At 40.8% G+C, this 18,904-nt stretch overlaps 1 protein-coding gene across 3 annotated transcripts in view; it reads right to left on the bottom strand.

The window, feature by feature from the left end:
• The window catches only part of zgc:110269 (probable flap endonuclease 1 homolog), a 35,203-nt gene that overhangs the window by 7,498 nt on the left and 8,801 nt on the right, over positions 1–18,904 (bottom strand). For all 3 annotated transcript variants that reach the window (XM_061244182.1, XM_061244181.1, XM_061244183.1), the window contains exons 6-9: positions 14,790–14,926; positions 14,299–14,359; positions 9,206–9,337; positions 8,516–8,661 (exon numbers count right to left, since the gene is read on the bottom strand). In XM_061244182.1, the coding sequence (XP_061100166.1) occupies positions 8,516–8,661; positions 9,206–9,337; positions 14,299–14,359; positions 14,790–14,926 (476 nt within the window). The remainder of the gene's footprint in view (positions 1–8,515; positions 8,662–9,205; positions 9,338–14,298; positions 14,360–14,789; positions 14,927–18,904) is intronic.

Genomic DNA, 18,904 nt, shown 5'->3' with positions numbered 1-18,904 from the left:
AAGCGGGACAGAACCATCGCTTGGACCAGGAGCTGGGTCGAGTAGGGGGTGAGAAAGGGGCGGATTCTCCTGCAAGACCGGGTCACCGCCGCAATGTTCTCGGAAAGGGACAGTCTGCTGTCCATCACCACGCCAAGGTTCCTTGCACTGGGTGACGGCGTGAGTGTGGTATCCCCGAGGGAAATGGAGAGATCCAGATGGGGAGAGGTATTAGCAGGGATGAATATCATTTCAGTCTTGCCTGGGTTGAGCTTTAGATGGTGGTTGTCCATCCAGCTCTGGATGTCCCTCAGGCAAGCAGAGATACGGGCTGAAACCTGCGTATCAGACGGCGGGAACGAGACGAAGAGTTGGGTATCGTCCGCGTAGCAGTGGTAGGATAGCCCATGTGATCATAGGGCCAAGGGAACGAGTGTAAAGAGAAAAAAGAAGCGGGCAGGACAGAGGAGAGGGAGGCTGCTCGTGCGGCATGGAGTGACTCACTGACGGAGAGGAGCGCAGTCTCTGTCGAGTGGCCCGATCTGAAGCCAGACTGATGGGGGTCTAGCAGGTTGTTGTTAGAAAAGAAAGAAGAAAGTTGAGTAGAAGCGGCTCGTTCTATAGCTTTAGAAAGGAAAGGAAGAAGAGATACCGGGCGGTAGTTCTGGATGATGGAGGGATCCAGAGCAGGCTTTTTTAGCAGCGGAGTGATGTGGGCCCTCTTGAAGGATGCTGGAAAACAGCCGGAAGACAGGGAGGAGTTGACAAGGGAGGTGACAAATGGGAGAATGTCTGGTGTGATAGTCTGGTGAAGAGAAGAGGGGATAGGGTCAAGGGCACAGGTTGTAGGGCGGTGGCAGAGCAGGAGTTGAGTATGTAATGGGGGAGAAAGTGGAAAAGGAAGGGATGGGCCTAGAGGGGGGGAAGGGCACAGTGAGGCGGGTGGTGGTTGTAAAGGATCTGCGGATGACTGTGACCTTCTCATCGAAGAAATCAGCAAAGTCATCAGCAGCGAAGGAGGACTGAGGAGGAGGAGGCGGTGCATTGAGGAGAGAGGAGAAAATAGAGAAAAGTTTCCGGGGGTTAGAACCGGAGTTCTGAATTTGTGTTTGATAGTATTTTGCTTTGGCAGCAGTGACAGCGGAAGAGAATGCCGCCAGGAGAGACTGGTAAGTCGTGAGGTCTGAAGCGTCTCTGGATTTCCCCCACTTCCTCTCCGCTGCGCGGAGGCTGGCCCTGGAGGTACGGAGGGTGTCAGATATCCAAGGACTGGGAGGGGATGTGCGAGGTGGCTTTGAGACAGGGGGACAGAGAGAGTCAAAGGCGGAGGAGAGAGATGAAAGGAGGGTGGCAGATGCAGAGTTAGTGGGGAGTTTGAAGAAGGATTCGAGAGGGGGGAGTGAGGCGGTGATGGTGCTGGCAAAGGAAAAGGGTGAGAGGGAGTGGAGGTTATGGCGGGCTGAGGAAGTGTGGGTGGGAGGAGGGGGAGGAGGATGGGGAGGAAGAGGGAGGGAGAATGAGATGAAGTGGTGATCAGATGTATGCAGAGGGGTAACCGTGAAATCGGAGCATGAGCAGTTCCTCACAAAGACAAGGTCTAGGACATTGCCCGCCTTGTGGGTTGGAGGAGAGTGGATGGCCGAAGGAGTGGATTAGCGGTAGGAAGGCAGCAGCCTGGGAGGATTCTAGGTGGATGTTGAAGTCTCCAAGGAGAATCAGTGGGGTGCCATCCTCAGGGAAGGAGCTGAGAAGGGTGTCTAGCTCATCAAGGAAGTTTCCCAGGGGCCCTGGAGGACGGTAGATAACTGCAATGAAAAGGTTAGTAGGGTAGGATACTGCAACAGAATGGAATTCAAAAGTGGATATGGACAGGTCAGAGAGGGGGAGAACAGAGAATTTCCATGAGGGGGAAATTAAAAGACCAGTACCACCGCCACGGCCGGAAAGCCGGGGAGTGTACGAGAAGGAGAAGGAGGATGAGAGGGCAGCGGGAGTGGCGGTGTTGTCAGGTGTGATCCAGGTCTCTGTGAAGGCAAGAAATTGTAGGGACTGGGGGGAGGCATACGCAGGGATGAAGTCAGCCTTCCGAGTGGCAGACTGGCGGTTCCATAGTCCCCCTGTGACAGCAAAGTCCTCACAGGGGGTCAGCGGGGGGTAGCTGAGGTTGGAGGGGTTCCGACGCCGTGGAGGCCCACGTCGCAGGGGGGGTCTTCGAGGGAGAGAGCAGACTGGGATGGGGTGAAACATAACATCACAAACTGGGACGGAGCTACGCTAGCGTCGCTCTGACACGCCTATTTAAATCGCCTACAATTGCTCACAAGCAATATCAAATCAAAGCTAATCTACTGATAAATTCCACAGCTATTTAAGACAAATGTTCAATCACTCTACAGGTATGCAACCAGTAGAAGTGATTAACAGGTAATAGATAAACAAACTGGCTCAAGCCCTAACCCTTGCTGTTCAAATGAGCAATTTAAAAATCAACGTTACTGCGTCTAGAGGAAAGTCCGCAGCGATACTAAACACCTGGGGCCTCATTCATAAAACCATTTGATTGCCTCTGAAAAGCTACAGGTGTGGGAATTATCCTGATTGATTGTAAATGACGAACAGTTCTGCACAACGAATGTGATGACGATGATAATAATAATAATAATACACATTATTTGTCTAGCACCATTGAAAACACAGTTACAAAATTAAGAGATAAAACAAACAAAAATTTATAACAATAAACACATTGTAAAACATAATAAATGAATATGATAACAATATATGAAACTATGCTCGTATCTGCCCAACTGACGCTTTGTAAACAGCATGAGTGCAGCGCAATTTGTCCGACTGTTCACCATATTATTTATGAGAATACATTTAATAACATGAAGTATTGTTTAACAATTCGTCTACATATTTGAGGGATTATTTTACAACAACATCTCTGTTTATATTTATCATCCTAAATCATATTTTTTGGGCACTCCAGGGAGCATCAATCAAACAGCTGTTTGTTTATTCGTTGTAAGAGAGGCTTTTATCCGTTTTTGCAAATTAACTCTTCATATATGATACGTGAGAGGCAATATTTCATTACATTACATTACATAGCATTTAGCAGACGCTCTTATCCAGAGCGACGTACAACAAAGTGCAAATTAAACACAAGAACAAGTGCAAAGAGGACCTGAGAGGACAGTATAGTTCCGAGTCCTAGTGTAAACATGCAGAAAATCAGAAACCTTTAAGAGTACAATCAACAACAATCAATTTTGATTTATTTTACACAGTGGTATCTGTTGTGTATCATTTTCGACTTCTCTCGTCGCCAAATGTTGCGTTGCACTTAGGAAGGGAGAGAACCCGTATAGCGAGATTCAGCAATACAACACTTTAATAAGTATAACAGGGACGAAGCACGTCCTTACAGCAGCCATACCCAGCCACAACTCCCGGCAAATGTTTATACCTTTTTACATCCTGTTTCACTTCTCGTTTTCCTGGTCTTACGTCACGAGCATTAAAGGCACAGTTTCTCATTTCTCCAGTTAATGTGCGTACGCATGGGTCAGAGTTTCCGTGGAGGACCGCACATTTTCCCGTCAAGTTCGTTTTTTATAAATGCCAAAGTTTGCTTAGAAAGTGGCGTACGCATTCTTTTGTGCCTATGCAACGTTTATAAATTAGGCCCCTGGTCAGAATGATGCACTTACTGATTAAGGACAACTTTCGCGAGTCTAATATACGCTAGTGTCGCTCTGACACGCCTATTTAAATCGCCTACAATTGCTCACAAGCAATGTCAAATCAAAGCTAATCTACTGATAAATTCCACAGCTATTTAAGCTATTTAAGACAAATGTTCAATCACTCTACAGGTATGCAGAAGTGATTAACAGGTAATAGACAAACAAACTGGCTCAAGCCCTAACCCTTGCTGTTCAAATGAGCAATTTAAAAATCAATGTTACTGCGTCTAGAGGAAAGTCCAGCGATACTAAACACCTGGTCAGAATGATGCACTTACATCTTCTTAACCGTCTTTGGGGACAATGTGCACCTGTGTCCTCTTTCTTTTTTTTGTGATCAACATTTTTTATTGCTTTTCACACAGACATTAACAATGCATAACAGCAAACGGGGGGCAACAGACTAGTTGTAACAAGGCATATAGATGATAAGAAACAGATTGGATTTATGTCAACAAAAAGTTACCAAGCAGTCAAAATAAAAGCAGAAATGTCAGATGACAAAGTCTTCCATGCATCAACTGTGTTGGGCTTTGCGTTGTTTAGCCTTGCAGTTGTGCATTCAAGATTTACAATCTTCTGTAGAGAGCATATCCAAAACATATTCATGCCAACATCAGGTGTTATCCAACGCTGAAGAATTGCTTTCTTTGCAGATGTGAAGCCAGCAAACAACATTTTCTGTTGGCCAATCCTTAGATCAAGATCGCAGTCATCATTGAGCAAACATAAGCACGGATTGGAAATATAGTAAATCTTGAGCAACTCAGACAACACAGAATTGACATGCTGCCAAAAATTGGCCACAACTGGACACTCCCAGAACATATGGAGAAACGAACCTGGAGCATCGGCATTACAAAATTGACAGTAATAGTTAGGTTGCAATTTCATTAGATACCTTCTATGTGGTGTGGCATAAGCCCTATGGATGACTTTAAAATAAATGAGTTGGTGTGCCAGATTCTTAGAAGTTGAATTAAGATTGGACCACACTTTATTCCAATTTGGGTGAAAGCCTAATTCCCCAAGCTCTCGGTTCCATAAATCCTCAACTGGAAGTGTTTTTTTAATCGCATCCATTAGTTGACAGTAAATTTTAGATACACAACCGCGAGAGGTTGGGGTGGGTTCGATCCAAACTGACATAGGGTGGGTCGGAAGTGGCGAGCTCCAGGGCACTCCATATGCCTTTAACGAAGACCTCAGCTGTAGATAAACAAAGTATGATGATGCTGGAAGAGCAAACTTAATTTGAAGGTGCTGGAATGATACTAGGCCACCGTCATCATATAGATCTCCAAATGTGTTTACGCCTCTAGAGCTCCAGGTTTGTTGCGTGAATGGTCGGTTACCAGATAGCAGATTCAAATTATTCCAAAGGGGAGTAGAGGGGCAGAATCGAAAGGGACCCCCCATGAGTCTCTCAGCAGCTTTCCACACCTTAATGGCATTGACTATAATGCCACCAAATCTGTGGTTAAGATTCCTGCGCCCTGTGCCCGAAAAAAGTAGATCTTGTAATCTAAATGGGATAGCCAAACCTGCCTCTATATACCTCCAGGGTACTTTAGAATCTGGATTCATCCAAGTGCATAAGGCTTGAATCTGAAATGCTAGGTAGTACATCCTAAAATTTGGAACCACCAGCCCACCTGATAATTTGGGCTGCTGCAAAGTTGTGAGACGAATTCTCGAGCGCTTGCCTCCCCATAGGAACTTAGAAACCATAGAATTAATGTCATCAAAATATTTAGGAGATGGGGGTAATGGTAGCATTGCAAACAAGAAATTGATTCTGGGCAAGACGTTCATCTTAATTGTAGTGGCTCTGCCTTGAAGAGATACTGGAAGGCTATCCCATCTTTGAATATCTGTTTTGATCTTATTCAGGGTTGTATCAAAATTGTCCTTAACTATCTTCGATATGGTTGGATGTATAGTAATGCCAAGGTAAGTGAAACACGTCTTCACTGGAATATGTGTGGGAAGACAAGATGTTCTCGCTGACAGACTGAGGGGCATTAAAATTGATTTTGTCCAATTAATCTTATAACCTGACATTCCACCGAAATCTTCAAACACCTCTAAGACCTGAGGAATGGAAGTTTCGATGTTATCTAAAAACAATAAAATGTCGTCGGCGTACAATGAGATGTGATGATTATGACCATAAATAGAAATAGGGGAAATAGATATACTTTGTCTGATGGCTTGTGCCAGGGGTTCAAGAGAGAGACAAAACAGAATTGGTGACAGCGGGCAACCCTGGTCGAACGGCCCAGTTGGAATGGGGGGGAAATAACAGTCCCTGTTATCACAGATGCGGTCGGTGTATTGTATAAAGCCTTAATCATAGCGATGAAATTGACCCCAAAACCCAGACGTTACAAAACAGCCCACATATACCCCCATTCGAGCCGATCAAAAGCTTTCTCAGCGTCGAGTGAGAGTACTGCACAGGGACTGAGAAAACTGTCAGTTAGATTGATAATATGAAGCAGTCTGCGCATGTTATCAGATGCAAGGCGTCCCTTTATAAACCCTGTCTGGTCCTCATTAATCAAGGCATTAGTAACCGCCTCCAATCGTGAGGCCAGAGCCTTGCATACAACTTTTGGTCACAAGAAATAAGTGAGATTGGCCTGTAGCTTGAACACTCCAAAGAATCTTTCCCTTTCTTTAATAGGAGAGAGATAAGGGCCACCTTCTGGTCTCTATGAAAATTACCCATGGATATAGCATAATTAAAGGAGTCCATAATAAGAGGCCCTACCAACTCCCACAGTTCTAGATATAGCTCTGGAGGGAGACCATCTAACCCAGGTGATTTTCCTCTTTGTAATGACCGAAGAGCATTATGTCGTTCCTCTAAATCTAGAGGAGAGTCAAGCACCTATCTTTCAGATTGTGATATTGTAGGCAAATTGAGGCCATCAAGGAACGCCTTGCAGCGAGATGCATCATAGTCTATTTCAGAACTATACAAACGAGTATAAAATGTTTGAAATATACCATTTACAGCTCGGGGAGTAGTGTGAACGGCACCAGTATGATCCTTAATAATGCTAATAGAGGCTTTGCTTTCATTTTCCTTCAACCGAAGTGCTAATAGACGACTAAGCCTTTCAGTGTCAAAATAATATCTTTGTCTCGTTCTATGGAAAATGAATTCAGCCTTTGATAGAGACACAGCATTATATTCTCCTTTAAGAGAAGCGAGATGTGCGGCTTGATCATCTGTAAAGCTTTGTTTTTGTAAGTCTTCCATTGTTTTTATTTTCTTTAAATCATGGCTCAGGCAGTAAGAGCAGTCTTCCGGTAATCGGAGGGTTGCTGGTTCGATCCCCCGCGCGGGCTGTGTCGAAGTGTCCCTGAGCAAGACACCTAACCCCTAAATGCTCCTGATGAGCGGGTTGGTGCCTTGCATGGCAGCCAATCGCCGTTGGCGTGTGAGTGTGTGTATGAATGGGTGAATGAGAAGCATCAATTGTACAGCGCTTTGGATAAAGGCGCTATATAAATGCCAACCATTTACCATTTACCATTAAAACACTTATTTCGGGCCTTGGAAAGGGTAGAGGAAAATGAAATACAATATCCCCTAATGACACATTTTGTTGTTTCCCACAGAATTTGAGGATTGTCACATTGTGCTCCATTAATAACAAGAAACTCTTCAAGTTCAACTTTAAGGGAAGGCAGAAAGGCAGGGTTTGTCAACAAAGTGTTATTAAATCTCCACCTAGTGGCCTTGGCGGTATCAGCAGACAACTGGAGCTTACACGTGATGGGAGCGTGATCAGACAACAGAATTGGCAAAATATTAATTGGAGCCATGGAGGGAATGAGGAATGGACTGGCAAACATAAAATCAATCCTAGAGTAAGATTTATGTCTGTTTGAATAGAATGTGTAATTTTTGGTATCCTTATTTTGAAATCGCCATACATCAGCAATATCAAGATCCGCAATAAGCGTCTTTAAAATTGCAGATGATTGCGAAGATACACAATCCGAAGAGGACCTGTCTAATGCGGGATCAAGGACGGAGTTGAAGTCACCACACACTATTAAGTGATAATCTACACAGTTTTCTAACAGTGTATCACTAATGCCCGGTAAAAATTCGCTATCAACATCATTAGGGGCATAAATAGATGCTAATGCCAATCCAACCTGATTAATACGTATCTTTATATAAACAAAACGGCCCTGTTCATCATTCCCTACATGGTCCAAAGTAAATTTCAACCTTCTATCAGCCAGGATTCTGTGTCCTCTTTCTGACAATTTCCATATAATTAAATGTATATGTATATATAATATTATTGCCCTTACAGTTATAAGTGGTATGTTTAACTGTTTGTATGCTTAAATGTATTTTTGTACCCATTACCAGACTTCTGAAGGTCAATTACCATCAGTGCCTTTTGTAGTGACAGTTGTTCAGCTTTTCCCATACTGATGGATGAAATTTTATTGGCAACTGAACTTGATTTCCAAAAGTTGCTAGGAGTGCCAATAATTCTGACACCTATGGTTTTCAGAAAAAATGAGATCACTTGAAACATTGAAACATGAGAGTAAATGTATTGAAATAAAAGTATATAGTTTTCCCCACATTTGAACATTACATATTCATTATTATCTGTGCTGGTTCTTATATGCAGCCTTTTTTCTGACTGTAGTTCCCACTGTCCAGATTGCAGCAAGGAGCTCACTCCACCACTGGGGGAGACCTGAATTTCATATGATCATATGAAGACAGGAGCAGGACCTACTTCACATGTTTCTCGCGGCACAAGAACTTGACCAGCTCCTGCTCATCAGGCTCTTTCCAAACCAGAGCTGGCGGACTCCCGTGAGGCACCTGGAAGAACAGCTCACGGGCTTCTCTGTACCGCCATTCCTGTGGGACAGGGTGTGTCTGACACAGGGAGGCAGGGGTGAGATAAAACTGCAACCTTCATTCAAAATGAATACACAAATGTAATACACAAATGTCATATTCTACCAATGATCGAACTATACCAGACTGATAGAAAGGAAACTGTGGGGAAAAAGTGTGGAGCCCATTAACCATCCACCACCTCATCTGTCAATCATAGTGGAGGTGGTGTTATGGCTTGGGCATGTACGGCTGCCGCTGGAACTGGCTCACTTGTGTTCATTGATGATGTCACTGCTGATGGCAGCAGCAGGATGAATGCCGAATGATACAGAATGATCTTTTCTGCTCAGATCCAAGCAAATGCATCGCAACTGATTGGATGTTGCTTCATCATGCAGCACAACAATGATTCAAAACATACTGCCAAAGCAACCAATGAGCTTTTTCGGGTCAAATCAATCACCTGACTTCAGCCCAGTTCTTTGCTGGAGTACAGAGTGAAAACAAATACTTACAGACTGCACTGTACGTACATACTGTATCTATGCATGTATGTGAGCCCAGAGGGAGAACTGCTTACCTCTCTGTTGATGTGTAGCACCACCGCCTCTATAGTTTTATGCTTCTGAATCAGCTTCAGGGCCTTCTTTGGCCCGAGACCCTGTATCTTCTGACAGTAGTCGCACCCCAGCAAGATGCACAGGTCTACAAACTGCAGGGAAATGCAACCATGACACAGCAATATCAATTGAGATGAATTTTGGACCATTCAAAGGGAAGAAAACCTCCCAGTAGTGTTTTGTTTGAATATTTGCTTCTTTCATTTTTGACCATTTCAGGCTATTTATTAAAAGATTTAGGCCTACTTAGCAGTGGCGTCAGGTGAGATAACTTATTTTCATTTTCATTGATTGACAAGCGTGACAACGATCTGAGAAATCAATCGGAAATTAACACGCAGCTTCTTCAAATCATGTTAAATGATAAATACAATTTTGAAAAATCAGTGTCAATCACTAAGCAGTGGTTTTCCTTGAATATCAATACAACAATTAATTCACAATACTCAGTAACTTCAGATATAGCCAGCTCTCCCCAATTAAGCAGATTAGTATATGTGGCTTATGTATTAATTTGTGCACATTTTAGCAAAATTGTAAACACTGTAGACTTCTTTCTCCGCACTCACACTCGGAAATTAGACTGGAGTGGAGAAGATCCATAATACATAGATTGTAGCCTAAACAATCTTGAAGTGCAGATTTCCTTATTGCTGATAATTCTGAAAGCTAATACGGTAGATAATATGGTAAATGGTAAATGATTGGCATTTATATAGTGCCTTTATCCAAAGCTGTAGAATTGATACTTCTCATTCACACACGCTCACACCATCAACGGTGTGTTGGCTGCCATGCAAGGCACCAACCAGCTTGTCAGGAGCATTTGGGGGTTATGTGTCTTGCTCAGGGACACTTCAACACACAGGGCGGGATCAGTGGCGTCACCAGCATCGAGCTTCCGGGGCTTCAGCCGGGAATCTTCTTTGACTAGCCCCGAATCTTTCTGAGTGTTCTCGCTGCCTGCAGAGTTGTTAGCTAACTTCCCGACTAACTGATAAAAACATAATCATGCATGGAACGCCCCTTCCCAGCTCAGCCTCAAATTACATTGGCTCAGCCCCAGATGTATTCAAACCTTGGTAACACCCCTGGGCGGGATCGAACTGGCAACCCTCCCACTGCCAGACGACTACTCTTACCGCCTGAGCTAATGCCACCAATAGCATGGCTACTTGGTAATTAAAGAGATTTTTAATGAAAAAATGGAATGTATGAATTAATAAGAAGAGGCTGTGTCTTACTTGGCAATTGATTAGGGGTGGGTTTACCGAAAGCCTCTTAATGCTAAGCACCTCCTTAAACACATCTTATGATCCCTCTTAAAATAATGTGGGTTTCCAAACACACTCATAACAAAAGTGTCTCTTTACTTCCCTCATAAGTTACCAGCGATCTGGATCACAGAAAAGAACCTTTACTGTTAGACGATACCGCTCACAGCCGCCCTGTCTGGCAGCACACGCAATATTTATTTTCCTGCTTATTATCAGGTTTCTTTGTATCTTTTTTCTCTTACAAGAAGTCAGGGTATATATTTTTTTTCAAGGGACACACAATCAATGGTAATCAATCCTATATATGTGGCGAGTCACCCAGAAACGCAACGCGCCTGCCCCCTACTGAATCTTCCAAGTATTTTTTCTTGGCTGCCGGCATTCTTGCTGCAGAAGCAAAACACCAAATTAAACACAAAAACACTGCAAGTTAAGAAAATTTTGTATGTCAGCTGGCTGGCCATGATAGCTGGGTCCCACTGCACTGTACTAATGTCACTGCTTTTCGGGAGATTATACCAGTGTATTTCCTCTCCTGGGCAGCGAGCTCATGCCTAAATCCAAAATACTCCCAGACTTTCAGAAGAACTGATGCATGTATTGATGCATTTGTCAATATGCATGTTTAGGTTACAGAATTGTGCAGGCAGGCTAGAGAGTACACTGAAATCCACTGGTGTTAACACTAGTATCAGTGGCTACTGTCACCACTAAATAGAAATAGCCTCATTTAAATAGCTAGCTAAAAGGAAAGCAACTACTAAAGCTGATATTTTATGAATCATATTAGACCGCGGTTTCTCAGCTCATTGCGGTCGTCTGCAATGGAGAGCCAGGATTTAGAATGGGGCAAATGCATTTTTTGTGTATGAACACAGGAGTGAAGCAAGGAAGGAAATTCCTGCATAGTCTGCCTGAAGGAATACTATGTGCTCCTAGGTATGGAAGCATATCAGTGCCAAAATTTTAATTTTAATGCAAATCGGCAATTACATGTAGTTTTGATTCCATATGCTTAAAACCTGCAAAGTTTCCCGCTTCACAATTTCATTTTCTACTTAAGTTACGCACTTTACCTGACAATATTAAAATGTAAATGCAAAGTCCATTTTTCTCATCATCGACGACAAAATCCTGTCATAATTAAAATCAAAATGAAAAACCACATTTGAAATAACCTGTTTCTTATTGTAACAGCATACGTAACATCCATAATAACAATCAAATGATAATTCAACTGGCCCTATATTATTTAATGTCCGTGTTCAAATGTGTTTTTAAATTTTCATTTAAATTATGGGTTTTGTCATAGAGGATGAGAAAATCTGAATACAAAATGGACTTAGATGTTTTATCCCTTTCACACATCCATCCATCCATCCATTATCTGAACCCACTTATCCTGAACAGGGTCGCAGGGGGGCTGGAGCCTATCCCAGCATACATTGGGCGAAAGGCAGGAATACACCCTGGACAGGTCGCCAGTCCATCGCAGGGCACACACACCATTCACTCACACACTCATACCCACGGGCAATTTAGACTCTCCAATCAACCTAACCTGCATGTCTTTGGACTGTGGGAGGAAACCGGAGTACCCGGAGGAAACCCACGCAGACACGGGGAGAACATGCAAACTCCGCACAGAGAGGCCCCGGCCGACGGGGATTCGAACCCAGGACCTCCTTGCTGTGAGGCGGCAGTGCTACCCACTGCACCATCCATGCCGCCATCCTTTCACACATAAGTTCTAAAATAATTCCAACGGCCATACAACTGTGTGCAACATCTGTTCTAGAATTCAACTGTTACATCACACTTGCCTTCACTCAGTTGAAACAGGCCATGCCCTTGATATGAGTGATAATTATTGTAATTATAATAGCCTAATAATACTAATATAGACATCAGACCTGTGTGAAATACAGATAGAAATCAAATTCTCCAAAATAAATGATTTATACTTGAAGCATTAGAAAAGAAAAATCAAGAACCAAATAGTTGTTTAAAAATATTCAAATACTAAAAAAATGTTCTTATTTTAATTCAGTATTTGCAAATTTGGAAATTTAAATTTCCTTCAAATGCTATTTCAAATCAATAAATGTCAAATACTTTCATCTAATACAGTGCCAAGAATGCAGAAGCTTTAATTAAAATACTAATACATGTACTGTATATGTTGGATTCATCTATTGCCAGGGTAAAGGATGTCATGGTTCAATGGTGATTGAGCACACCTGGCATTAATCAGCCAATAAACATTGCTATGCAAGGTGCCTGTTCAAGCGCAGGTGTTTGGAGCTGCTTTTTGGATAGTTGTGTTGCCTGCCGTGTATTGATCTGCCTTGTGTTTTGACCCCTGCTTGTTTGAGAATCTTGTCTTATTACCGACCCTTCTGAAAGTCCACTGACTATGATTAAGATTAACCACGCTTGTTTGTTTGCATCATGGCACCTGTGATGTCTGAGATCAGTCTGCAACCTATCAACTCCACTGATATTGAAGGTTTCATTCCAAAGCATGAGTGGTGCTTTGCACACGCTTCAGCTCACCATCAAAGATGGCCTAAACTCCACTGATTACCAAAAGCATCCACCATTGTCGCTCGCAGTTGCAAGTCTACTGCCACACCGGACATCTTGGAGGGGAAAAACCGATTGCAGCCTGCCACTGTCACAAGGTGGAACTCACAGCTCAAAATGCTACGCTGTGTTCTTAATGTTGATGAAACAAAGTTGAATCAGTTGCTTGTGACTAAGCTATCAATTTATGAGAGGAATGGTGAAGCTGTTGTTGTCCACAGACTGTGTGCAAGGCTCCAATATTGTTACAGCCAGCATATAAGCCATGGGATACTTGAAATACGTATTTGACACAGGTCTAATAGGCATACTACTACTATAATAATAATATCAATATAAATCATAGTAATAATAATAACAACAATAATATCAACGACCCTACACAATGTTTGCACTGTGTGTTATCTGAGGGGGGAAGATGCAGTGAACCTTGCTGTTCAATTCAGTTCATTGCAATTGCACACCAAGAACTGGAGTTCGATAAAGGCTGAGTTTGGCCAGCTCACGTAGAGCGGCAAGGGACATTTATCCTAACTGATTTTCCTGTTGAACTCCTGAATTATTCAGGAGAAACAGCCTGTGAAGTATCTACTGTATATCTAGTAGCAACACAGTTGTTTGAGGCTGGTTTGATACCTCGGTCCCTTGATGACTTTTTAGCCATTTAGCCAACAAATGTATTCCATACTAAATCAGCATAGTTTACAGCTGAATCTTGTCCCACTCCCCAATTCCCATAGAGATCCATTCAAATGCAAAGAGTTATAGTATCGCTTGTAGGACAACCTGAAAATAAGATATCCAGACTGGTGGTGTTGATAGCTTACAGACATCAGAAAGTTATGGTACGCAATGGATATGCAACCAAATACAAAACATGACTATTTTATTTGACATTATGTTAATTTGTCTCAAACATTGAAATAGGGTGGCTACGTATATAAAGTGCTGTAATTACTACATGGTGAAACCAAAATGTATAAAACCATGGTTTAATAAAAGCTGAGAATTTGTTTCTTTGTAATTGTTTGATTACAAAAGAGTGCAAATAAAACATTAATCAAAAAAGCCAGAAAAAGGCAAGGTGTGTCCAAGCTTTTGACTGGTACTGTATGAGCTGGTAGTGAATTGGGACAGCAATTCATTTCCACAGCATTAACAGGGAAGTGGGAGAATATAGAGAAACAAACCTCTCTGTATGTCAGCTGCAGCGCAGCCAGTACCTTGGGCAGAGAGTATTCCATGACCTCGCTGAAATAGGAGGGGGATAGAGACAGTGCCAGAGGGACAGTTGATTAACACACCCTAAAATGCACTCACTGAGATGATCTGACTACCTTGTTTCAGAACACTCACACAATGTTTCACAAGAAATCAAATTGGTCCCCAGACTCACAGAGAGCACAATGGCATGCCTGTGTCTCCTTACCCCCTTTCACAGAGAGCACAGTGACACAACTCTCTCCTTACCTGCTCTCACAGAGAGCGCAGTGACACACATCTCTCCTTACCCTCTCTCACAGAGAGCGCAGTCACATGTCTGTATCTCCTTAGCCTCTCCCACAGAGAGCAGTGACACACATCTCTCGCCTTACCCTCTCTCACAGAGAGCACAGTGACATGTCTGTGTCTCCTTACCCTCTCCCACAGAAAGCACAGTGATATGCCCATCTTTCCTCACCTGTTCTTCTTAGCATTGAGTTGGCGGATGAGCAGGTCACTCCCAAACGCCATGGTGTCCATGTCCTCAGAGGCCACGGCATCCACCTTCCCATCCTTCACCAGCTGGGCACAGTAGGCCTCTGCATCTCCAGGTGCCTGCCAGGTACAGTGGGGCAAAAAAGTATTTAGTCAGCCACCAATTGTGCAAGTTCTCCCACTTAAAAAGATGAGAGGCCTGTAATTTTCATCATAGGTATACCTCAACTATGAGAGACAAAATGAGAAAAAACAAAATCCAGAAAATCACATTGTCTGATTTTTAAAGAATTTATTTACAAATTATGGTGGAAAATAAGTATTTGGTCAATAACAAAAGTTCATCTCAATACTTTGTTATATACCCTTTGTTGGCAATGACAGAGGTCAAACGTTTTCTGTAAGTCTTCACAAGGTTTTCACACACTGTTGCTGGTATTTTGGCCCATTCCTCCATGCAGATCTCCTCTAGAGCAGTGATGTTTTGGGGCTGTCGCTGGGCAACACGGACTTTCAACTCCCTCCAAAGATTTTCTATGGGGTTGAGATCTGGAGACTGGCTAGGCCACTCCAGGACCTTAAAATGCTTCTTACGAAGCCACTCCTTCGTTGCCCGGGCGGTGTGTTTGGGATCATTGTCATGCTGAAAGACCCAGCCACGTTTCATCTTTTCATTTCATTTCATTTCATTTTTATTTGTTCCTTTCATGAAAATGCACATTGCAATATAAAGTTAACACACAAGTCCACAACACATCTGTCAAATTAATGCTTTTCATGATTGGAAAGGAGCAGAAAGAAGAATATAATTCTTATTTTTTGTCTGCCCCTTACTTGAACACAACATTCTTAGATGGTCTGCCTTTTCCATTAACCTACACCTTCACCCACACCATCACCTACACCCTTAATTCCAACAACATAAAACAAAATAACCTGTAAAATAGAAATCATATTCAAGTTCAAAACATTAATTTTAAAGTTAATTTTCATATGCATATTGTCTAATTTGTCTTTCTTTATACATTTTTTTAAACTGAAAGATATCTGTACAACCTTTTAAATCCTTCTGTTGAGAATTCCAAAGTTTGACGCCGCTAACAGAAACACACATTTGTTTTAAAGTGGTCCTAGCAACTTGATGCTTAAAATCAAATCTCCTTCTATGATTTTCATCTTCTGAGGAAAACGCAAACAGTTTTTGCACATTCTTTGGCAATACTCTCTTTTTAGCTTTGAACACAATTAATAATGTCTGCTGTTCAATTATCTCTTTGAGTTTCAATAACCGTGCCTTAACAAATAATCCATTAGTATGTTCTCTAAATTTGACTTGAAATTTGAATAATTCTAACTGCTCTTTTCTGTAGTAAAAGCAATGGCATTGTATTGCTTATATATGTGTTACCCCACACTTCTGCACAATAACACAAATAAGGCAGTATAAGTGAACAGTACAACATTCTCATTGTGTTACAATCTAAAACATATTTCGTTTTGTTCAAAATAAAAATATTCTTGGACACCTTTTTTTTTACATGTGATATATGAGATTTCCATGTCAAATTTTCATCCATTATTACACCCAAAAACCTAAACTCGGATACTTTCTCAATGTTAATTCCATCAATAGATAATGAGATGTCATCCTTTTCTTTATTAGCAAACACCATAAACTTAGTTTTTTTCAAATTTAACGATAACTTATTTTCATCAAACCAAGATTTAAGTTTAACCATTTCATTTCCAATATTTTCAGATAAAGTTTTTAAATTATCTCCTGAACAAAAGAAATTTGTATCATCTGCGAACAACACAAACCTCAATAATTTTGAAACTTCACAGATGTCATTTATATATAAACCAAAAAGTTTAGGCCCCAAAACTGAACCTTGTGGGACCCCACATTCAATTTTCATACATTCTGATGTATTACCAGCATATTGCACATATTGTTGTCTATTGTTTAAATAACTAGTTAACCATTTTAGAACAACTCCTCTCACCCCATATGTATTTAACTTAGAAATTAAAATCGAATGGTCTATAGTATCGAATGCTTTTTTTAAATCAATGAATACCCCTATTGTAAATTTCTTTCTATCAATTGCTGTTGTAATTTCTTCTATTATTTCCGTTATTGCAAGACCTGTAGACCGGTTTGTCCTAAGACCATATTGACTCTCACTCAATAAATTGTTGTTTTCAATAAAACTATCTAATTTTTGAACAAACAGTTTTTCTAGCACTTTTGAAAATTGGGAAAGCAATGATACTGGTCTATAACTATTAAAACTGTGTTTATCTCCTGCTTTAAATAATGGAGTGACCTTAGCTGTTTTCATCCTCTCTGGAAAAGCACCTGCTCTAAATGAAAGATTGCAAACATAACATAGTGGTTTGACTATGCAATCAATAGTCATTTTTACTATTTTCATGTCAATTCCATCACTGTCAGTTGATGTCTTGTTTTTTGTTTTAGCTACCACAGAAATTATTTCATTTTCTCTCACCTCTCCTAGAAACATTGACTGTATCACCTTATTTTCCCCTTTCCAGCCACTTTCTGTTTGTCCATGTTTTTTTATAATGTCATTTGCTAAACTAGGCCCAGCATTTACAAAAAAAGAATTAAATTCATTTACCACTTCCTTCATGTTTTTAATCACCTTATTGTCCTTTACAAAATGGTTGGGTAGATCCGTTGATCCACATTTGTTCCCTATTATAGTATTTAAGATATTCCATGTACCCTTAATATTGTTTTTATTTAGATGTAACATTTTATTATAATATTTCTTTTTCTCTTGTCTCAATATACTGATTAACTTATTTTTGTACAACTTGCATTTTTTTCCAGCAGTCTCTGTTCTAGATTTGATGAAGTCTCTGTAAAGTTTGTTTTTCTTTTTACATGCATTTTGTAAACCCTTTGTTATCCAGGGTCTTTTATTATAACTATGTTTGTGCGTACATAAAACTGTTGGACAGTGTTTATCATATAGAGCTAAATAACAATGTAAAAATGAATCATATGCAGAATTCACCTCATCTGTATAAACCCCTCTCCACTCTTGTTTTAAGAGGTCATTTCTGAAGGCATTAATTGCCTCATCAGTCCTTACTCTTATATATCTGTGGCAATTTTCTGCTCTCTTTTTCAGTAATTGATAATTGAATGTTGCAAATACCGGTAAATGGTCACTTATATCATTTATTACTAACCCACAGTTAATATTCTCCAAGACATTTGTAAAAAGATTATCAATTAATGCTGCACTAGATGTGGTTACTCTACTGGGCTTTGTAATCAGTGGGTACAGCCCTCTACTATATAATGCATCCACAAAATCTGAAGTTTGTTTATGTGTAGATATCTTTAAGAGGTTGATATTGAAATCGCCACAGATTATAAGTGTTTTGTTATCATTTAAACCACTCATTAATTCTTCTAAACTGTCCTTAAAAGATTCTATATTTGATCCTGGTTTCCTGTAAACACATGCAACAATAATATTTCTCACTTTTTCAAATTCAATTTCCACAGCAATACACTCCATTAAATCATCAATTACAGCTGTCATGCATTCCACTGGTCTGCATTTTAAGTCGCTATCCACATAGATAGCCACACCTCCTCCACTCCTGTTCGCTCTACTGGTAACATATAAATCATAGCCCTTAATATGCAAATCAATATCTTTTTCTTTATTAATCCATGTCTCAGATAAAGCTATCAACTTAAATTTACTTTTAATTGTGTCCAAATATTCATTGATTTTAGTCAAATGTTTAGGTAAGCTTCTACAATTGAAATGTATTAACGAAAATGTCTTATCTAATTCAATACTATCATTAAGTTGTTCCTCAGTATAGTATCTACCAGAATCATTGATATGATTAAAAACGTGATTCTCCGGATCCACATCACCTTCAAAATCATAACTTCTATGTTCTGTGAATTCAGATCTTGAAAAGACTTGACTCTTAAGTGAATCAATCATTTATCAGAAATAATAAATTATGTCCTGTCAATCTTTTTAAATTCCAAAGTAGATTCATTCTCAGAACCTCATCATCATCTTCCTCAGTAGAAAA

This window comes from Conger conger, chromosome 5 (assembly GCF_963514075.1).
Source record: "Conger conger chromosome 5, fConCon1.1, whole genome shotgun sequence".
NCBI classification, from domain to species: domain Eukaryota; kingdom Metazoa; phylum Chordata; class Actinopteri; order Anguilliformes; family Congridae; genus Conger; species Conger conger.
The sequence above is the reverse complement of the archived record's forward strand: the minus strand, read 5'-3'. Positions and strand labels throughout refer to the sequence as shown.